General features: G+C 46.8%; 1 protein-coding gene across 3 annotated transcripts in view; it reads left to right on the top strand.

Moving 5' to 3' along the window:
* LOC144507041 (enhancer of rudimentary homolog) overlaps positions 1–23839 on the top strand; it is a 60476-nt gene that overhangs the window by 30314 nt on the left and 6323 nt on the right. For all 3 annotated transcript variants that reach the window (XM_078233629.1, XM_078233630.1, XM_078233631.1), the window contains one exon: positions 12823–12943. In XM_078233629.1, the coding sequence (XP_078089755.1) occupies positions 12823–12943 (121 nt within the window). The remainder of the gene's footprint in view (positions 1–12822; positions 12944–23839) is intronic.

The raw sequence follows: 23839 nt of genomic DNA on the forward strand, positions 1-23839 counted from the left end.
TATTGAATGGTGGAGCAGGGGCTGAATGACCTACTCCAATCCTAACTCTTGTGTTCTTGTTCTTTCCTCTCAGCTCTGACAAATGGTCATTTAGGCGCAAAAATGTTGCCTCTATTCTCACTCCACAGATGCTGTCAGACCTGCTGAGATTTTCCAGCATTTTTCTGTTTTTGTTGCAAACAAGTAACTCATTGGATTGCAGAGAAATGTATCGAATTTACAGCACAAGAACTGGTCCTTCAGCCCACCTAGTCTGTACTGGTGTTCGTGCTCCACACCAGCCACCTCCCATCTACCTTCAGTTTACCATATGGTGGCACAATGGTTAGCACTGCTACCTCACAACGCCAGGGACCTGAGTTCAATTCCAACCTTGGGTGACTGTGTGGAGTTTGTACATTTGTCCTCGTGTCTGCATGGGTTTCCTCCGGGTGCACCAGTTTCCTCCCACAATCCAAAGATGTGCAGGTTAGGTTGTTTGGCCATGCATAATTGCCCTTTAGGGGGATTACTGTCGGTGCGGGTTCAATGGACTGAATGACCTCCTTCTGACTGGGATTCGATTCTATTCTATTTGATTCACTGAAGCTCTGCTGCAATTTCTCAATTGTAGCCTGAGTAGTCGTAGTACCCATGAGGTGCACCTGCAACTATTTGGAGTGTGCATCTACCATGATTAAAAACATAGAACCCATAAAGAGCCCTGCAAAATCCACATGTACACACACCCATGGCCTGCCAGGCCACTCCCATAGGTGCAAAGAGGCTGAGGGTGGGAGTTTTTGATTTTCCTGGCACAGGTTACATTGCTTCATCAAGTCTGTGATGTCAGAATGAAGACTGGGCTACCAGATGTAACTCCTGGCCAGCAACTTCATTTTGATTCTCCCGGGTGGTCATTATATAATTCCGTGAATATTGCAAATCGCCCTGGGTGCAGAACAATTACTCGGGACCCCCAAAGAATGATCCCGTCCCCAACACTAAGCTCAGACTTCTTAATAAGGTACGGTTTCATTTCTTTGAAGGGTTACAGAGAGAGATTGAAGGGTTACAGAGAGAGATTGAATAGGTTGGGACTTTATTCCCTGGAGCGTAGAAGATTGAGGGGAGATTTGATAGAGGTGTATAAGATTTTGATGGGTATAGATAGAGTGAATGCAAGCAGGCTTTTTCCGCTGAGACTAGGGGAGAAAAAAACCAGAGGGCATGGGTTAAGGGTGAAAGGAGAAAAGTTTAAAGGGAATATTAGGGGGGGCTTCTTCACGCAGAGAGTGGTGGGAGTGTGGAATGAGCTGCCGGATAAAGTGGTAAATGCTTTTAACATTTAAGAAAAACTTGGACGGGTTCATGGATGAGAGGGGTGTGGAGGGATATGGTCCAAGTGCAGGTCAGTGGGACTAGGCAAAAAATGGTTCGGCACAAACAAGAGGGGCCAAAAGGCCTGTTTCTGAGCTGTAATTTTCTATGGTTCCATGGTTGTCCTTGGAATCCACCTTGTAGGATCGTGTGCCTTGTTTTGGTTAAAGTTGGATCTTTTTGAGTCCAGGCTTTAATTTGCCAAAAAGTTCATGGTCATCACAACTTCTGCCAATGCTGGTAAAGGAGCCAGGCTTTTGGCAATGGGAGGCGACTCAGTGTGTCGGATGGTGTTCCAGAAAATATTCATTGGTTGCCAGTAACAAGGCCCAGTGCTGTATCCTAGCGGAGGCAATGGGAATATTTTTCTTGTCCTCTTTGAATAGGCCCAATAAGGGTTAATGATCAGTAACTATAAAAAACCATCGACCGTAGGTGTATTTTTCAAACTAACCCTTCCTTCTCAATTTGGGAATATCTTCTCTCTGCATCCAAAAGGATCTGGGAGGCATATTCGATGACTTTTTTTGTCCCATCTTTCCAGTGATGTGACCGTACCAAGTTCGTACGGGAAAGCATCACAGGTTAACATATGTTCTTTCTTAAGGTCGAAATGGGCCAGGAAGTTAGATGACAGTAACTGATGTTTAACTTCAGAAGCAGCCTTTGCCTGTAGAGCTTCCTAGGTCCATGTTTAGTATTTCTGTAGTCGGGCAAGCAAGGGGACCAGCTTGGAAACCGAATTCAGGATAAATTTTCTATAATAATTGACTAACCCCAGGAAGGACTTTAACTCCGTGTTGTTTACCATAGGGTTGGTTCTTCCTTGATGACCCTTACCTTGTCTTCTACTGGATGTAACCCTTAGCCATCTATTTGGTGGGCTAAATAGCTTAATTTAGTCACTTGTAAAGCACATTTCTCCCTCTTCATGTGAACTTCCGCTCTGGAAAATTTCTGCAAGCCTTCTGTTCTGAAGCCCCCGTAGATGTCATGTAAGTATTCTGCTATCTTAGGTAGCCCTTTAAGGATGTTCTCCATAATTCTTTGAAAGATGGCACATGCTGATGAGACCCCCAAAGGGCAAATGGGTATTCTTGTAAAGTCCCTTATCTGTGTTGATCATCATATATTTCGGGAGGACTTGTCCAATTCAAGCTGAAGATAGCATGGCTCATATCAAACTTGGAGAATGTCTTGCCACATATTAACTTAGCATACAAGTCTTCAATCCGGAGCATTGGATACTTTTTGAGTTTGGTGATCCGATTGACTGGTAGTTTCTAGTGCCCACAAAGACAAACTGATTTGTTAGGTGTAAAAACTGAGGCTATGAGCGTGGCGTATTCTGCAAATTGCACGGCCTTATTGTATCCAAGTTTTCAAGGCTCCCTAATTCAGTTTCCATCTTCTCCAGCATGGAGTAAGGGACTGGTCTGGCTCTGAAATATCTAGATGTAGCGTTGGGATCAACATTGGCCTTGGCTTTTTTTCTCCTCGGCTCTCTTGGAAAAACTCCAGAGTATCTACAAATAACTTTGTAAAGTCCCTCCACACCTAGCCTGAAGATCTGCAACCAGCTGAGCTGAATCTGCAGGAGCCAATCTTTCATGGACTTGGCCCATGTACCATACAACAATGAGTGGAAGACGAGCTGATTGCTGCGTCTAAGTTACTGGGGCCTTTTATTTATAAAGGTTCCCTCATGTAGGTGGCCACTCTGGCCTTTGTATCTCCCAATCTCAGGAATTGGATGCCAGATTGGAGGTGCTTATAGGCCTGTTCTCCGATAATGGAGACTGCAGCTCTCCTGCCCTATGCTATGAGAAGGAAAGTGGAGGAGGAGTTGGAAAGGCTGCAAAGTCATGGAATCATTGAGCCTATTCAGTTTTTTCACTGGGCAGCTCCAATCATTCCTGTCCTTAAAAATAATGGTATGGTATACAAATGTGCTGATTACAACCTCACCATTAACCAGGTTTTCAAGTTGGAGGCTTATCCATTACCTTGGGTGGAAGATTTGTTTTCAATTCTTGTGGGAGGCAAGACGTTTTCAAAACTGGGCGTGAGTTTGGCATATCATCAACTCTTGCTAGAGGAAGATTTGAAGCAGTACATGACCAACAAAGGGTTATTCAAGTACAATCATTTGGTTTTTGGCATATACTCCAGTCCAACAATCTTCAAAGGACGAATCATAGAAATCATAGAAATCCTACAGTGCAGAAGGAGGCCATTCGGCCCATCGAGTCTGCACCGACCACAATCCCACCCAGGCCCTACCCCCACATATTTTTACCCGCTAATCCCTCTAACCTACGCATCTCAGGACTCTAAGGGGCAATTTTTAACCTGGCCAATCAACCTAACCCGCACATCTTTGGACTGTGGGAGGAAACCGGAGCACCCGGAGGAAACCCACGCAGACACGAGGAGAATGTGCAAACTCCACACAGACCCAAGCCGGGAATCGAACCCAGGACCCTGGAGCTGTGAAGCAGCAATGCTAACCACTGTGCTACCGTGTACGAATGGCAACTTGTTGCAAGGCATTCTTCAGGTTGTCCTCTTCTTGGATGACATCTTAATCACAGGGAAGATTGAGGAGGAGCACCTCAGCAATCTGAATCGAGTTTTTAAAAAGTTTTCAGAGGTGGGTCTGCATCTGAAGTGGAGCATTTTCCAGGCACAAAGTGTGGAGTACCTAGGTCATAGAATCACTGCATGGGCTCATCTCTGGTGGAAGGGAAGGTTCAAGCCATTAAGGAAGCTCCAGAGCTCAGGAATGTGGCCAAGCTCGGGTCATTCTTGGGTTTGATAAACTATTATGGAAAGTTTTTGCCGGACCTGTATACAGTGTTGGCTCCAGTGTACCTACTTCTGCACAAAGAAACCAAATGGAAGTGGGAGTCCGCACAGAAGAAGGCTTTCGAGGATATGAAAACTCTGCTACAATCAGCTAATCTGCTAGCCCATTTTGATCCAGACAGAGAACTTATCCTGTTGTGTGATGCCACACCCTATGTTGTGGGGGTGCTACTTTCTTATTTAATGGAGACAGGTCTGAAAGATCCATCAGTTTTGCATCTAAGACCCAGACAAAGGCTGAAAAAGGATATTCACATTTGGACAAAGAGGTTCTAGCTATCATTTTATGGTGAAAAGATTCCGTAAGTACCACTATTGTTGTTTGTTCACTATATGTACTGATCACAAGCCATTGATGAGTCTGATGACTTACAGTGAGTCAAAATGCAACTAGTTTGGCAGGGGATTGGGAACCAAAGCAAAGGTGAATTAACTGAAGGGGAACCAGAGAGTAGGGCCAGTAAGACTCAGAGAAAGATCAGGCAGGGTGTGGTCGCTAATCAAAGAGGTGGACTGAACTGCATTTGTTTCAAAGAACAAAAGAACAAAGAACAATACAGCACAGAAACAGGCCCTTCGGCCCTCCAAGCCCGTGCCACTCCCTGGTCCAAACTAGACCATTCTTTTGTATCCCTCCATTCCCACTCCGTTCATATGGCTATCTAGATAAGTCTTAAACGTTCCCAGTGTGTCCGCCTCCACCACCTTGCCTGGCAGCGCATTCCAGGCCCCCACCACCCTCTGTGTAAAATATGTTCTTCTGATATCTGTGTTAAACCTCCCCCCCTTCACCTTGAACCTATGACCCCTCGTGAACGTCACCACTGACCTGGGGAAAAGCTTCCCACCGTTCACCCTATCTGTGCCTTTCATAATTTTATACACCTCTATTAAGTCTCCCCTCATCCTCCGTCTTTCCAGGGAGAACAACCCCAGTTTACCCAATCTCTCCTCATAACTAAGCCCCTCCATACCAGGCAACATCCTGGTAAACCTCCTCTGTACTCTCTCTAAAGCCTCCACGTCCTTCTGGTAATGTGGCGACCAGAACTGGACGCAGTATTCCAAATGCGGCCGAACCAACGTTCTATACATCTGCAACATCAGACCCCAACTTTTATACTCTATGCCCCGTCCTATAAAGGCAAGCATCCCATATGCCTTCTTCACCACCTTCTCCACCTGTGACGTCACTTTCAAGGATCTGTGGACTTGCACACCCAGGTCCCTCTGCGTATTTACACCCTTTATGGTTCTGCCATTTATCGTATAGCTCCTCCCTACATTATTTCTACCAAAATGCATCACTTCGCATTTATCAGGATTGAACTCCATCTGCCATTTCTTTGCCCAAATTTCCAGCCTATCTATATCCTTCTGTAGCCTCTGACAATGCTCCTCACCATCTGCAAGTCCAGCCAATTTTGTGTCGTCCGCAAACTTACTGATCACCCCAGTTACACCTTCTTCCAGATCGTTTATATAAATCACAAACAGCAGAGGTCCCAATACAGAGCCCTGCGGAACACCACTAGTCACAGGCCTCCAGCCGGAAAAAGACCCTTCCACTACCACCCTCTGTCTTCTGTGACCAAGCCAGTTCTCCACCCATCTAGCCACCTCCCCCTTTATCCCATGAGATCCAACCTTTTGCACCAGCCTACCATGAGGGACATTGTCAAACGCTTTACTAAAGTCCATATAGACGACATCCACGGCCCTTCCCTCATCAAAAAACTCCACCAGGTTAGTGAGGCATGACCTCCCTCTCACAAAACCATGCTGACTATCGTTAATGAGTTTATTCCTTTCTAAATGCGCATACATCCTATCTCTAAGAATCTTCTCCAACAACTTCCCCACCACGGACGTCAAGCTCACCGGCCTATAATTACCCGGGTTATCCTTCCTACCCTTCTTAAATAACGGGACCACATTAGCTATCCTCCAATCCTCTGGGACCTCACCTGTGTCCAGTGACGAGACAAAGATTTGCGTCAGAGGCCCAGCGATTTCATCTCTCGTCTCCCTGAGCAGCCTTGGATAGATTCCATCAGGTCCTGGGGATTTGTCAGTCTTTATATTCTCTAACAAACCTAACACTTCCTCCCTTGTAATGGAGATTTTCTCCAACGGTTCAACACTCCCCTCCGAGACACTCCCAGTCAACACATCCCTCTCCTTTGTGAATACCGACGCAAAGTATTCATTTAGGATCTTCCCTAATTCTTTGGGCTCCAAGCATAATTCCCCACTTTTGTCCCTGAGAGGTCCGATTTTTTTCCCTGACAACCCTTTTGTTCCTAACGTATGAATAAAATGCCTTGGGATTCTCCTTAATCCTGTCTGCCAAGGACATTTTGTGACCCCTTTTTGCCCTTCTAATTCCTTCAATGTGAGAAGTGTAACAGGTAAGGCAGATGAACTTAGAGCTTGGATTAGTACTTGGAACTATGATGTTGTTGCGATTATAGAGACTTGGTTAAGGGAAGGACAGGATTGGTAGCTTAATGTTCCAGGATACAGATGTTTCAGGCGGGATAGAGGGGGATGTAAAAGGGGTAGGGGGGAGTTGCTCTACTGGTCAAGGAGAATATCACAGCTGTACTGCGGGAGGACACCTCAGAGGGCTCATACAGCGAGGCAATATGGGTCGAGCTTAGAAATAGTAAGGGTGTAATCACAATGTTGGGGGTTTACTATAGGCTGCCCAACAGCCAGCAGGAGATCGAGGAACAGATATGTAGGCAGATTTTGGTAAAAGTAACAGGGTTGTTGTTGTGAGAGATTTTAACTTCCCCTATGTTGACTGGAGCTCACTTAGTGCTAGGGGTGTGGATGGGGCAGAGTTTGTAAGGAGCATCCAGGAGGGCGTCTTGAAACAGTACGTAAATAGTCCAACTAGGGAAGGGGCCATACTTGACCTAGTATTGGGGAATGAGCCCGGCCAGGTGGTCGACATTTCAGTGGGGGAGCAGCTCCGGAACAGTGACCACAATTCAGTAAGCTCTAAAGTACTGATGGATAAAGATAAGTGTAGTCCTCAAGTGAAGTTGCTGAATTGGGGCAAGGCTAATTACAACAATATTAGGCAGGAATTGATGCATGTAGATTGGAGGCAGATGTTTGAGGCCAAATCCAACATCTGGCATGTGGGAGGCTTTCAAGTGTAAGTTGATTGGAATTCAGGACCTGTAAGGATGTAGGATAAGTATGGCAAGTTTTGGGAACCTTGATAACGAGAGATATTGTGAGCCTAGTCAAAGAGAAAAAGGAAGCATTCGTCAAAGCTAGGAGGCTGGGAACACATAAAGCAAGTGTGGAATACCTGGAAAGTAGAAAGAAACTTAAGCAAGGGGTAAGGAGGGCTAAAAGGGGTCATGAAAAGTAATTGGCCATCAGGATTAAGGAAAATCCCAAGGCTTTTTATACATATATAAAGAGCAAGAGGGTAGCCAGGGAGAAGATTGGCCCATTCAAGGACAGGGGAGTGAATCTATGCGTGAAGCCAGAGAAAATGGGTGAGATATTAAATGAGTACTTTGCATCAGTATTCACCAAAGAGAAGGACTTGGTGGATGATGAGTCTGGGACAGGGTGTATAGATAGTTTGAGTCATGTTGAGATCAAAATGGAGGAGGTATTGGGCTTCCTGAGAAACATTAGATAGACAAGTCCCCAGGGCCTGGTGGGATGTACCCCAGAATACTGAGAGAGGCAAGGGAGGAAATTGCTGGGGCCTTGAGAGAAATCTTTGTATCCTCACTAGCTGCAGGGGAGGTCCCAGAGGATTGGAGAATAGCCAATGTTGTTCCTTTGTTTAAGAAGGGTAGCAAGAATAATCCAGGTAATTAGAGGCCGGTGAGCCTTACGTCAGTGGTAGGGAAATTATTGGAGAGGATTCTTCGAGACAGGATTTAGTCCCACTTGGAAATAAGTGGACGTATTAGCGAGAGGCAACATGGCTTTGTGAAGGGGAGGTCATGTCTCACGAACTTGATCAAGTTTTTCAAGGAAGTAACAAAGATGATTGATGAGGGTAGGGCAGTGGATGTTGTCTACATGGACTTCAGTAAGGCTTTTGACAAGGTCCCTCATGGCAGACTGGTGCAGAAGGTGAAGTCGCATGGGATCAGAGGTGAGCTGGCAAGGTGGATATAGAACTGGCTTGGCCATAGAAAGAAGTTTAACAACACCAGGTTAAAGTCCAACAGGTTTATTTGGTAGCAAAAGCCACACAAGCTTTCGGAGCCTTAAGCCCCTTCTTCAGGTGAGTGGGAATTCTGTTCACAAACAGGGCATATAAAGACACAAACTCAATTTACAGAATAATGGTTGGAATGCGAATACTTACAGCTAATCAAGTCTTTAAGATGCAAACAATGTGAGTGGAGAGAGCATCAAGACAGGCTAAAGAGATGTGTATTGTCTCCAGACAGGACAGCCAGTGAGACTCTGCAGGTCCAGGCAAACTGTGGGGATTACAGATAGTGTGACATGAACCCAATATCCCAGTTGAGGCCAACCTCATGTGTGCGGAACTTGGCTATCAATTTCTGGTAGTGTGGCGACCAGAATTGAACACTATATTCCAAGTGCGGCCTAACTAAGGTTCTATAAAGCTGCAACATGACTTGCCAATTTTTAAACTCAATGCCCCGGCCGATGAAGGCAAGCATGCCGTATGCCAGAAACTGATAGCCAAGTTCCGCACACATGAGGACGGCCTCAACCGGGATATTGGGTTCATGTCACACTATCTGTAATCCCCACAGCTTGCCTGGACCTGCAGAGTCTCACTGGCTGTTCTGTCTGGAGACAATACACATCTCTTTAACCTGTCTTAATGCTCTCTCCACTCACATTGTTTGTATCTTAAAGACTTGATTAGCTGTAGGTATTCGCATTCCAACCATTATTCTGTAAATTGAGCTTGTGTCTTTATATGCCCTGTTTGTGAACAGAATTCCCACTCACCTGAAGAAGGGGCTTAAGGCTCCGAAAGCTTGTGTGGCTTTTGCTACCAAATAAACCTGTTGGACTTTAACCTGGTGTTAAACTTCTTACTGTGTTTACCCCAGTCCAACACCGGCATCTCCACATCTTGGCCATAGAAGACAGAGGGTAGCTATGGAAGAGTGTGTTTCTGAATGGAGGGCTGTGACAAGTGGCGTTCCTCGAGGATCAGTGCTGGGACCTTTGCTGTTTGTAATATATATAAATGATTTGGAGGAAAATGTAACTGGTTTGATTAGTAAGTTTGTGGACGGCACAAAGGTTGGTGGATTTGCAGATAGCGATGAGGACCATCAGAGGATACAGCAGGATATAGATCAGTAGGAGACTTGGGCGGAGAGATGGCAGATGGAGTTTAATCCGGACAAATGTGAGGTAATGCATTTTGGAAGGTCTAATACAGATAGGAAATATACAGTAAATGGCAGAACCCTTAAGAGTATTGATAGGCAGAGAGATCTGAGTGTACAGGTACACAGATCACTGAAAGTGGCAATGCAAGTGGAGAAGGTAGTCAAGAAGGCATACGGCATGCTTGCCTTCATCGGCCGGGGCATTGAGTTTAAAAATTGGCAAGTCATGTTGCAGCTTTATAGAACCTTAGTTAGGCCGCACTTGGAATATAGTGTTCAATTCTGGTCGCCACACTACCAGAAGGATGTGGAGGCTTTGGAGAGGGTACAGAAAAGATTTACCAGGATATTGCCTGGTATGGAGGGCATTAACTATGAGGAGAGGTTGGAGAAACTTGGTTTGTTCTCACTGGAACGTCAGAGGTTGAGGGGTGACCTGATAGAAGTCTACAAGATTATGAGGGCATGGACAGAGTGGATAGTCAGAAGCTTTTTCCCAGGGTGGAAGAGTCAATTACTAGGGGGCATAGGTTTAAGATGTGAGGGGCAATGTTTAAAGGAGATGTATGAGGCAAGTTTTTTACACAAAGGGTGGTGGGTGCCTGGAACACGCTGTCGGGAGAGGTAATGGAAGCAGATATAATAGTGACATTTAAGGGGCGTCTTGACAAATACATTAATAGGATGGGAAGGGAGGGATATGGTCTCCGGAGGGTAAGGGGTTTTAGTTCAATTGGGCAGCATGGTTGGTGCAGGCTTGGAGGGCCGAAGGGCTTGTTTCTGTGCTGTAATTTTCTTTGTTCTCTTTGTATTCATCCCATGACCTCAGTAAGAATACGGCGCTGGGTGCTTACATTGTCAGCTTATCAGTACAATATTGTATACAAAGCAGGGAAAGACAACACAAATGGGGACACATTGTCGTCTCCCTTTATCGGATTTGCCAACCAAGGCATTGTATCCTCCCGAGACAATTTTATTACTTGAGACTTGCATGTTCTCCAGTAAGTGCGAAGCAGATTAAGTGTTGGACGGACACACACTGGTGCAAGTTAAAAGATTTCTGATGCAAGGATCGCCAACTATCATAGAAGATGATGAGTTGAAACCTTATGTGGAGGGTAGAGATGAGTTAAGTATGCAGAATGGATGCATACTGTGGGGTTCAAGTGTGGTCGTTTCACCCTCTAGTCGTTTGCAAGTCATGGATGAAATTCATGAGGCTCAACCAGGTACTCTAGAATGAAATGTCTAGCCAGGTCATATGTTTGGTGGCCTAATATGGATCTGGACTTGGAGAACAAGGTGAAGTTCTATTCTGCTCATCATATAAACCAGAAGATGGTGCCATCAGCACCACTTCATCCTTCGGAGTGGCCTGATAGGCCATGGTCCAGTCTGTATGTGGACTTTGTGGGTGCAGCAAGAAACTGGGCGCAAACCCTACTTTTCACCTCTCACCCAATCTAACCACCTAACCTTGCTGTATGACAGGCAGAACGAGGTTGTGAGATCTGTCTCTCTGGCACGCACTATCTTTGGTGCACTCTCTCGATCTGACTCTCTGGCGCAATCTCTCGCTCTGTCTCTCTGGCACACTTTCTCACTCTGGCGTGCTCCCTCGCCCCCACCCCTTGGTGCGCTCCCTCGTTCCCACCCCCTGAAAAGGTCACAGGATGAAGAGAAGATTCTTGAGAATGGGTTCCGGGGATGAGTTACATGGATAGATTGGTGAATCTGAGGCTGCTCTCCCTTTAAGAGGGGAAAGTTAAGAGGAGATTTGATAGAGGCGCTCAAAATCATGAGGTGTCTGAAATGAACAGATCAGGAAAAACCTTGTTTGAAAACCAGAGCTCACAGATTTAATGTGATTGGCAAAAGGGAAAGGATGAGTGAGTGTAACGGATTGAGTTGCTCTTGCATGTACATGACTACTCAAATATCACCACTGTGCTGTCACCATTCTGTGATTCAGTGAATTGCAAAATAATGCAGATGCTGGAAATCTCAATTTCAACCATTCTGGAAACGAGGTCAGGTAGAACCTGTGGCGAGAGAAGCAATTATTATTTCAGATCCATGATTGCCTCAGCACTATAAGAAATTTACATTTTTATAACAAGTAATTTGGCAGGGAAAGCAGTGGGTGATTTTCAAATATCTTTAGGGCAGGGTATTATGATTCTGTGATTAGGAGTTGAGCGAGAATTGGGCTAAGGGAGTAACTGCAATTTGAGGAAATGAGTGCCAATGTTTGTAATGCCTGGAGTAATGGCTCATTAGCAGGTTTGTAACACTAGTTTCGATGTCATTAATCTCCTTCAATGTTCCATAGCTGAATATTATGGTCAGTGACCAAGTGCAGAGCTAGTGGGGCTGATAAACCTTTAATCGAGCTGATATAGCAGTGTCCAAAAAAAAATCCATATCTGCATACTAACGTGTATGTTTTTGATGCATGGAGGCTTCTGTCATAGAAATCATAGAAACCCTACAGTACAGAAAGAGGCCATTCGGCCCATCAAGTCTGCACCGACCACAATCCCACCCAGGCCCTACCCCCATATCCCTACATATTTTACCCGCTAATCCCTCTAATTTATGCATCCCAGGACACTAAGGGGCAATTTTAACATGGCTAATCAACCTAACCCACATATCTTTGGACTGTGGGAGGAAGCCGGAGCACCCGGAGGAAACCCACGCAGACACGAGGAGAATGTGCAAACTCCATAGACAGTGACCCAAGCCGGGAATTGAACCCAGGTCCCTGGAGCTGTGAAGCAGCAGTGCTAACCACTGTGCCACCGTGCCGCCCATAACCGTGCAGTAGTCCATCCAATATGATCCCTGGTTTATTTAGTAGATAATTGTTTTGAAACTGTGTAAAATGATTTGATACAGTGCTGTTACACTCTGAATGCAAACAAATGTATTTTTAAAAGTTCAGTATGCCATCTACACATTGAAGCCTTTTCTTGGCACATGCTCACCGACCTGCAACATTGTCAGCTCTGGGACTGAGACGGCGGTGCTGGCACAGAGAGGGGGATAACATGCTGGCACAGAGAGGGGGATAACATGCTGGCACAGAGAGGGGGATAACATGCTGGCACAGAGAGGGGGATAACATGCTGGCACAGAGGGGGAAGAGTTTTTTTCAGATGAAAACATTGCACTATAAAAGTGTAATCCTCCTTGTTCTTGGCTTCCCCATATTTATTAGGTGTCTGTAAGATGTATGAAGAGCATTTGAAGCGCATGAACCCAAACAGCCCATCAATCACCTACGACATAAGCCAGCTTTTTGATTTCATCGACGATTTGGCTGATCTCAGTTGCCTTGTGTGAGTATAAACCTCTTGACTGGTGGCTCAACTGAACTATTGAATAACATTCTCAAAGGGATTGCAAAATGTGCTGCCTTTCCTTGTGGAGTAGCTCTTGACTGGTTTGCCTAACCCTTAATTGATAAACATGAATGATGCTGTGAATATGAAACCAGTCTGATATACAGGGCTATGATATAGACTGCCACTGGGTGGCGCACACACCCTGCCGGGTGATGCTACAGATTGAGTGAATGAAACAATCCATTCAGCCCAACAGCTTCATGCTGGTGTTCAGGCTCCCTCAAGTCTCCTCTCACCCTATTTCAAATAACTTCCCCTTTGGTGCATTCATGCTCTTCATTTCAACCACTTTGATTTTTTAAAAATTTACAACTATATACTCATGCTGCTTTGTTTATAAAATGTGCAATCACACTGTATCCCAAAGATTGTTAAAATTAACTCTGTTTGAAGTTTTCAATAGCCAATTGGCACTGACCCATATTTGTACACTGCGAATTCCAGCAAATGCTGCACACTGCTTGAAAATATACTAAAAGCTCGGCATAACTATGATCCAGAGGCAATGCTGTTTTGTGAGGTTACAAGCAGGGTGACACTGGAATGATGAAACACCCTGTGTTTTGTGATTCCTTGGGATCTAGTATATTTCTCCCTCATAACTGGCAAAGCTTTACTTTTGAAATGAACAGCAGTCGGCACATTCCGCCCAGGTGATATTGAACCCTGGAGAAGTTGCTTTGACAAATCTGTGCTCTGGAGCAGAGTCAATGACTGAGATGTTATTAGTCAACATTTATATAGCACCTTTAATGGGGTAAAATGTCCCAAGTTGTTTCACAGGAGTGTTATCCGATCCAATTTGACACTGAACCACATAAGGAGACATTAGGACAGAGAAAACGATTGGGTTTTAAGAAGCATCTTAAAGAAGGAGAGGGAGGGGCAGTGATCGAGAGACAGAATTCCAAAGGTTAAGGTCGAGACCAATGGTTCTGAACATTCTTTAGTTTTAGCACCCCGTTTCAAATGAATTAGTAATCGTAGATTTACACTAATAATGATCATGATAAGAAATTGTTGCATGTAAAAAGTGTTTAATAATGTCTTTAAGTGAACAGCTTTTTACTTAGATTTTAGAGATAGGTGTACCTAAATGCAGAGTGTCTCTATCCTTCTGCCCTCCGCTCCTGTGTGAGACAATCGATCCACTCTATGCTGCATGGCTGGGGGCCAGACTCCAGTTCCACCTCCCAGCTCACCAGAAACATCTCCGTGGTCCCTAGTTTGAGAACCTCTGACCCGGACAGCTGAAGACATGACTGACGCAATGGGAGTCGGGGCAAATTTCTGTGCTGTAGGGTTTCTAAGATTCTAAGAATGGGAGTCACAAAGGGCCAGAATTGGAGGAATACAGGGATCCCTGAGAATTCATAGAAATCATAGAAACCCGACAGTGCAGAAACAGGCCATTCGGCCCATCAAGTCTGCACCGACCACAATCCCACCCAGGCCCTACTCCCATATCCCTACACATATTACCCGCTAATCCCTCTGACCTACGCATCTCAGGACACTAAGGGGCAATTTTAGCATGGCCAATCAACCTAACCCGCACATCTTTGCACTGTAGATTGTAGAGCTGGAGGAAGTCACAGACATTGGCAGGGTTTGCAGCCATGGACAACCTCTTCCTCAAGGCTGCCCTGCTTTTCTGATGGTGTAAATGTGACCATTCCCATTGTCCAAGTGGCTGTGGTTGAGTGAGTGTTCTGACAATGAGTGGCAAGCGCCTTTGCAAATTTTGGACAGCAGTTTGCTCAGTTATTTTTGGAAACTATTTTAATCTTGTAAAGACTAAAAATAAACTCTGTTGAACAGCAACAACTTTTATTTCTATATTACATTTAACATAAGGAAGCGTCACCTTTGCTTCTTTTTGTTGAATATTTTTAACTAATGATTGCCGATTACGGGGAGAATGTGATCTGCAGAGATTCTCTCCCTATCATCACTGAAGCATTGAGCTTCCAGGTTTGTGTGCTCTTTAGTTATAAGCTCACACCATTAAAACTGCTCTCTTATGGAAAAAATGTTTTCCACGAGGGTTTTAGTTTACAAAGTAACATTATACACCTCCAGTGATTGCGCTTGGGTTTTCCATTTCCCAATTAATCAGGCCTGCATGTAGTCAATGCAATTCTTTTGAATTTAATTACCAAATCCTTTCAACCAACCTCTGATCACACTGCTGGCCTCTAAACGACTATTTTCTCCATTTAAGGCCACGCCGGAGTTTACTTGCACTCTTCACTAGACCCTGTAGCTGCTGCCAATTCCCATCCCATTTGCAAGAGTACTGGCTCTATGTCTTGTATATTTTACATCTGTTCACTAAGGCCCCGCTAATGAGCCATTTCCTGTAGAACCTAAACTAAATACTGCATTTTACAATCCACAAGAGAAAGAACATAAGCTAAGTTTCAAGGGCCTTCATTTACTCAACATTTTGTGTAGAGTTCATTAATTCTTTAGCGTTGGATGGCAGTTCAGAAAGGGCACAGTGTGCGCGTAAGAACTTCTTTGTGCTGTATGTAGTCCTAGATAAGAGGAAACTATTGCCACTGGCAGGAATGTTGACAACGAGGGACACCAACTTAAGATAATTGACCAAAGAACCAACGGGAAGATGAAAGAAGTTTTTATGCTTTGTTGTGATCTGGATCTCACTGCCTTGAACAAAGATAGAACCAGATTCAATAGTAATTTTCTAACGGTGATTAGATAAATGTTTAAAAGGGAAGAAATTGCAGGGCCGTGGGAGTGGGACAAATCAGAGAGGACTTTCAAGGAGCCAGCAGAGGTATAGTGGACTGAATAGCCTCCTCTGCTGTGAGGTATTGATTTTCTATTCAGCTTTATATTTGGCCTGGTGGGACACATGAACCTGGCTCTTCTATTTTTCGTGATCATTATCCATAGGTTTGGTAGACTTGGTCTTTGCCTGGGCGGGCACTTCAAGGATGGGAAAATAAAGTTTTTGGTGAGCCTGGGGTGAGCAGCCTCAGCACTGCAGTGAATTCACTAAATTGCAATGCCTTTGTCCCCTAGTATTGCTGGTCACAGTCAACGAGAGACTGTTCTGCCATTCAGCGGCAGAATCAGAATTTCATTTATCATTATTATGTTGCAAATGAATGACTGAAGTTAAATATTATTACAATATTCTTGGCGTGCTCCCTCTCTCCGACACTCTGGCGCGCTCCCTCGCTCTGATTCTCTGGTGCGCCCCCCTCGCTCCCGCCCCGTGGCGCGCTCCCCTCGCTCTCACCCCGGGGGGTGCCCCCCTCGCTCCCGCCCCGGGGGGTGCCCCCCTCGCTCCCGCCCCGGTGGGCGTGCCCCCCTCGCTCCCGCCCCGGGGGGTACCCCCCTCGCTCCCGCCCCGGTGGGCGTGCCCCCCTCGCTCCCGCCCCGGGGGGTGCCCCCCTCGCTCCCGCCCCGGTGGGCGTGCCCCCCTCGCTCCCGCCCCGGGGGAGGCGCCCCCCCCCCCCCCCCTCGCTCCCGCCCCGGGGGGCGCTCGCTCCCGCCCCGGTGGGCGTGCCCCCCTCGCTCCCGCCCCGGTGGGCGTGCCCCCCTCGCTCCCGCCCCGGTGGGCGTGCCCCCCTCGCTCCCGCCCCGGTGGGCGTGCCCCCCTCGCTCCCGCCCCGGTGGGCGTGCCCCCCTCGCTCCCGCCCCGGTGGGCGTGCCCCCCTCGCTCCCGCCCCGGTGGGCGTGCCCCCCTCGCTCCCGCCCCGGTGGGCGTGCCCCCCTCGCTCCCGCCCCGGTGGGCGTGCCCCCCTCGCTCCCGCCCCGGTGGGCGCGCCCCCCCCTCGCTCCCGCCCCGGTGGGCGCGCCCCCCTCGCTCCCGCCCCGGTGGGCTGCCCCCCTCGCTCCCGCCCCGGTGGGCGTGCCCCCCTCGCTCCCGCCCCGGTGGGCGTGCCCCCCTCGCTCCCGCCCCGGTGGGCGTGCCCCCCCTCGCTCCCGCCCCGGTGGGCGCGTCCCCCCTCGCTCCCGCCCCGGTGGGCGCGGCCCCCCTCGCTCCCGCCCCGGTGGGCGCGGCCCCCCTCGCTCCCGCCCCGGTGGGCGTGCCCCCCTCGCTCCCGCCCCGGTGGGCGCGGCCCCCCTCGCTCCCGCCCCGGTGGGCGCGCCCCCCTCGCTCCCGCCCCGTGGCACGCTCCCAAGTCATAGGAGGAAGAAAGTCATGTAATGAACCGTGGCACATTGGTTAGCACTGCTGACTCACAGCGCCTGGGACTTGGGTTCAAGTCTAGCCTCGGGTCACTGTCTGTGTGGCATTTGCACATTCTCCCTCTTCTGCGTGGGTTTCCTCCGGGTGCTCCGGTTTCCTCCCACAGTCCAAAGATGTGCGGCTTAGTTTGATTGGCCATGCTAAAATGACTCTACTGTCACGGGGTTTAGCATGGTAAATATGTGGGGTTACGGGAATATGGCCTTGGTGGGATTGTGGTCGGTGCAAACTCCATGGGTCAAATGGCCTCCTTCTGCACTATAGGGATTCTAAGAAAGGATTCAGGAGAATTGTTCAGGGATGTGTTACATGGATAAATTGTTGAATCTGAAGCTGTTCTCCTTTTAGAGGGGAAGTTTTGAGGAGGTTTGATAGAGGCGCTCAAAATCATGAGGTGTCTGGAATGAATAGATCGGGAAAAACTTTGTTTAAAAGCCAGAGCTCAGATTTAAGCTGATTGGCAAAAGAGAAAGGATGGATGAGTGTAACGGATTGAGTTGCTCTTGCATGTACATGACTACTCAAATAGCCACCACTGTGCTGTCACCATTCTGTGATTCAGTGAATTGCAAAATATTGCAGATGCTGGAAATCTGAAACCATTCTGGAAAAGTTTATTATTAGTCACAATTAAGGCTTGGGCGTGCAATTCAGGCCAACATTCCCAGTATGACGCTGAGGCCCTGCCATCGATCAGATGTACGAGGTCAAAGAGCCAAGAAATTCTCCTCTGATGTCCTGGCCACCAACATTAAAACCAAATAATCTGGCCATTTTCACAATGTTTATGGAAGCTTTCTGTGCACAAATTGGCTGCTGCGTCCCTCATTTCACCAGTGAAATCTGTTACAATCCCCATGGGGAATCATGAACAGAAATGACCAAATTTACCAAATAACCCCCAAATGAAGAAATTACCAATAAGATTCCACTTTTTGCAACTGATATGTCAAATAAAAAGATAACTTTGACTTTAAATAGTCAATACAACAAAGATACTTCTTATGTAATCAAACACCAACATCACCCCCTGTACAAATATGACTCAACCTTCAATTTCTTCGTTCTTCAAACTGAGCCTCCGGCATGTAGGATCTCTCTTTTTTTCATGCAAAAGATTTGGTCCTCCGCCAGTAACCCTCTGCAGACACTCGTCATACAAATAGGACAATCCTGCAGAACCTCCTTAGCTAGGGTCACATGAGTCTTGATGTGACATTCTCCAGAGTGTCCTTTCTCTGACTCTTTTAATAAACTCTGTTAAATGGTCTGGCCAGCTCTGGATAAACTTAAAGGGGCAGCACAGTTGTTTGCATTGCTGCCTCACAGCACCAAGGACCCGGGTTCAATTCCAGCCTTGGGTGACTGTCTGTGGAGTTGGCACATTCTCCCCATGGGTTTCCTCCGGGTGCTCCAGTTTCCTCCCACAGTCCAAAGATGTGCAGGTTAGGTGGATTGGCCATGCTAAATTGTCCTTTAGTGTCCCAAGATGTGTAGGTTAGGGGAATTAGCAGGGTAAATACGTGGGGTTACGCGGGATAGGTGCTCTGTTAAAGAGTCAATGCAGACTTGATGGGCCGAATGGCTTATTTCTGCACACGGGTTCAATGATTCTATGATTCATAGTCATAGAATTGTCCAATTCACAATCTCTCCTTTCACCATGTCTTCAAATTTCTTTATTACATACATAGCTCCTTGTAAATGCGCCAACTCTTTGTTTTAGCCACATGGCTTCTGCATCTTAACCTCCTTCCTGGATGTGCTGCTTCCAGGTCAACGGTCATTAGATCACATGCACTAGTATTTCTTATTCCAAAAAATTACAACTGATGCAAACTCTTAAATCCTTTTCAAACATTCTTAAATACAATTCAGAACTATTTTTGGGGAAGCAGTGGCATAGTGGTAATGTCACTCGACCAGTAATCTACAGAGCCAGGGTAAGGCTCTGGGGACCCGGGTTCAAATCCCACCATGGCAGATGAAGGCACTGAGGGTGGCACGGGTGCAGAATGTCCTCTGTGTGGGGTACTTCAATGCTCATCATCAAGAGAGACTCAGTAACACTAGCACAGGCTGAGCTGACCTTGTCCTAAAGGACATAGCTGCTAGAATGGGACTGTGGCAAGCAATGAGGGAACTAACAAGAGGGAAAAACATACTTGACCTCATCCTCACCAACCTGCTTGCTGCAGGTGCATCTGTCCATGACTATTGGTATATATTCCCGTTTTCACATTGAGGACACTCTCCATCTTGCTATGTGGCACCACCACCATGGTAATTGGGATAGATTTTGAACAGAATGTGGGCTATCAGCAGCAGCAGCAGAATTGTACTCAACCACAATCTGTAACCATATGGCCCAGCATATCTTCCCCCCCCCCCCCCCCCCAATTTCTACCATTATCACCAAGCCAGGGGATCAACCCTGGTTCAATGAAGAGTGCGGGAGGGCATGCCAAGAGCAACACCAGGCACACCTAAAAATTAGATATCATGATGAAGTTATAACACAGGTGTACTTGTGTGCCAAATAGTATAGGCAGCAGCTAATAGACAGGGCTAAGCAATTCCATACCCAACGGATCAGATATAAGCTTTGCAGTCTTGCTGATTCCAGTCGTGAATGGAGGAGTCCAGCACATCAGTGGAACAATCTTCTGCCAGAAGTGCTGAGTGGATGATCCATCTTGGCCTCCTTCTGATGCTAGTTTTCAGACAATTCGATTCTCCCAACGTGACATCAAGAAACAGCTGAAGACACTGGATACAGCAAAGGCTATGGGCTCTGACGATATTCCAGCAATAGTACTGAAGACCTGTACTCCTGTACTAGCCATGCTCCTAGCCAGGCTGTTCCACTTCAGTTACAACACTGGCGTCTACCCGGCAATGTGGAAAATTGCCCAGATGGATCCTGTACACAAGAAACAGGACAAACCCAACCTGGCCAATTACTGCCCCATCATTCTATTCGATCATCATCGTTAAAGTGATGGAAGAAGTCATCAACAGTGCTATCGAGCAGCACTTACTCAACAATAACCTGCTCACTGACATTCAGTTTGGGTTCTGCCAGGGTCACTCAGCTCCTGACCTCATTACAACCTTGGTTCAATCATGGACAAAAGAGCTAAGCTCCAGAAATGAAGTGAGATTTACTGCCCTTGACATTAAGGCAGCATTTGACCGAATATGGCATCAAGGAGGCTTAGCATGACTGGGTTCGATGGGAATCGGGGAAAACACTCCATTGGTCGAAGTCGCACCTGCCACAAAGGAAGATGGTTGGAGGTCAATCTTCTCAATTTCAAGAATCATTGCAGGAGTTCCTTAGGGGAGACACAAACATCCTCAGCTGTATGACCTTTTCATCATCATCAAGGTCAGAAGTGGGGATGTTCACTGGTGACAGCACAATGGTTCACCACCATTCACAACTCCTCAGGTACTGAAGCAGCCCATATCCAAGACCAGAACAATATTCAGGCTTGGGTTGACAAGTGGCAAATAACATTTGTGCCACGCAAATGCGAGGCAATGACCATCACCAACAAGAGAAATACTAGCCATTTTCTCTTGACATTCAATGGCATTACCATAGCTGAATCCCCCATTAGCAACATTTTAGAGCTTACCATTGACCAGAAAGTGAACTGAACCAGCCATATAAATATTATGGCTACTACTTCAGTGTTTCCCTCTCTAACCAAAAAAAAATTCACTGGGAGGACCACAAGCAAGGGAAAGGTGAGTTGAGTTTCTTTTATCCTTTTGCCTGTATAAGGGCAATACGGCAGCTAGGGCAGTGGTATGTTCCTTTTGCCAGATTTGGGAAATTAGGGAGCAATCTAGTCTCCCTGACAACTTTGTCTGCAGGAAGTGAGTCCAGCTGTAGCTCCTCACAGACCGCATTGTTCGGTTGGAGCGGCAGGTGGATGCACTGCGGGGCATACAGGGTACAGAGAGTGTGATAGACACTAATTACAGTGAGGTTGTCATACCACAGTCAGGTAGATAGGTGACCGCCAGGAGAGGCAGGCAGGTAGTGGAGGAGTCTCCTGTGGCTATTCCCCTTTCGAGCAAGTATACCATTTTGGATACTGTTGAGGGGGATAGCCTGTCAGGGGAAGATACCAGCAGCAGCCAGGCCTGTGGCACCACAGCTGGTTCTGCTGTAGAGCATGGTCGGGCAAAGAGCAAGCGGGCAGTAGTAATAGGGGACTCGCTAGTTAGAGGCACAGATAGGCGTTTCTGTGGCCTCGATCGAGACTCCAGAATGGTGTGTTGCCTCCCTGGTGCCAGCATCAAGGACGTCTCTCAGCAGTTGCAGGACATTCTTAAGGGGGGAGGGTGAGCAGCCAGAAGTTGTTGTGCATATTGGTACCAACAACATAGGTAGGAAAAGGGATGACGTCCTGAAGTGTGAATATAGAGCGTTAGATAGAAGGCTAAACTGCAGGACCTCGAAGGTAGTAATTTCTGGACTACTACCGGTGCCACGTGCTAGTGAGAGTAGGAATAGGAGGATTAGGCAGATGAATGCTTGAGAGCTGGTGCAGGGGGCAGGGATTTAGATTTTTGGATCATTGGGATCTCTTCTGGGGAAGGGGTGACCTGTTCAAGAGGGACAGGTTATACCCGAACTGGAGGGGAACTAATATCCTGGCGGGGAGATTTGCGAGAGCCACTCGGGAGGGTTTAAACTTGTTTGGCAAAGAGGTGGGACCCAAAGCAGTGGGGAGACAAAAGAGAAGGTTGAGGACAGCACGGAAGTTAAAGAGATCACGTTAAATAGTAATGTTAGTGTCAGTAATCCTAGTACTAGACAGATCAGGCAAAAGCAAGAAACAGAGCAAGGGAAGTCCAGATTAAACTGCATTTATTTCAACGCAAGAGGCCTGATGGGCAAGACAGATGAACTCGGCATGGATCAGTACATGGGACTGGGATATTATAGCAATTACTGAAACATGGCTGAGGGAAGGACAGGACTGACAGCTCAATGTTCTAGGGTACAGATGCTATAGGAAAGATTGAACAGGAGGTAAGAGAGGAGGGGAAGTTGCACTTTTGATTAAGGAAAACATCACGGCTGTACTGAGAGGGGATATATTCGAGGGTTCGCCCACTGAATCTATATGGGTAGAACTGAGAAATAAGAAGGAGAAATCACTTTGATAGGGTTGTACTATAGGCCCCCAAATAGTCGGTGGGAAATTGAGGAGCAAATATATAAGGAGTATACAGATAACTGCAAGAAAAATAGGGTGGTAATAGTAGGGGATTTTAACTTTCCCAACATTGACTGGGACAGTCATAGTATTAGAGGCTTGGATGGAGAGAAATATGTTGAGTGTATTCAGCAGGAATTTCTCATTCAGTATGTGGATGGCCCAAACAGAGAGGGGGCAAAACTTGACCTCTTGGGAACTAAGGAAGGGCAGATGGCAGAAGTGTTGGTGAGGGATCACTTTGGGACCAGTGACCATAATTTCATTAGTTTTAAGATAGCTATGGAGAATGATAGCTCTGACCCAAAAGTTAAAGTTCTAAATTGGGGCAAGGCCAATTTTGATGGTATCAGGCAGGAGCTTTCAAGTTAATTGGGGGAGTCTGTGGGAAGGCAAAGGGATGTCTGGTAAGTGAGAGGCTGTCAAAAGTGTGTTAACCAGGGTTCAGGGTAAGCACATTCCTCTTAGAGTGAAGGGCAAGGCTGGTAGAGCAAGCCCTGATCAAGAAGGAGGAGACACATGACATGCATAGGCAGCTGGGATCAAGTGGATCCCTTGAAGAGTATAGATGGTGTAGGAGTAGAGTTAAGAGCGAAATTAGGGGGGCAAAAAGGAGACACGAGATTCATTTGGCAGATAAGGCAAAGAAGAATCCAAAGAGCTTCTACAAATACATAAAGGGCAAAAGAGTAACCAGGGAGAGAGTAGAAACTTTTAAGGATCAACAAGGTCATCTATGTGCAGATCCACAAGAGATGGGTGAGATCCTTAATGAATATTTCTCATCAGTATTCACTGGGTACAATTTTGTCTTTTAAAAAGTGTTTCGACAGTTCCATGGGTAAGATGGGTATAGAGGGATATGGGCCAAACACGGGCAATTGGGACTAGCTTAGGGGTTAAAAAAGGGGCGGCATGGACAAGTTAGGCCGAAGGGCCTGTTTCCATGCTGTAAACCCCTATGACTCTAACAGCAGGTCAGAGGCTAGGAATTATGCGGTGAGTAATTCACCTCCTGACTCCCCAAAGACTGTCCGCCATCTAGAAGGCACAAGTCAGGTGTGATGGAATACTCTTCACTTGCCTGGATGAGTGCAGCTCCAACACTCAAGAAACTTGACGCCATCCTGGACAAAGCAGCCCACTTGATTGACACCCCATCCATAAACATTGACCCCCCTCCACACCAATGTACAGTGGCAGCAGTGTGTACCATCTGTCAGATGCATTGCAGAAACTCATCACCACTACCATCTAGAAGGACAAGGGCAGCAGACACATGGGAACACCACCACCTGGAGGTTCCTCTCCAAACCATATGCCATACTGACTTGGAAATATATTGCCGTTCATAGAAATGAA

This window comes from Mustelus asterias, chromosome 18 (genome assembly GCF_964213995.1).
Source record: "Mustelus asterias chromosome 18, sMusAst1.hap1.1, whole genome shotgun sequence".
Taxonomy (NCBI): Eukaryota; Metazoa; Chordata; class Chondrichthyes; order Carcharhiniformes; family Triakidae; genus Mustelus; species Mustelus asterias.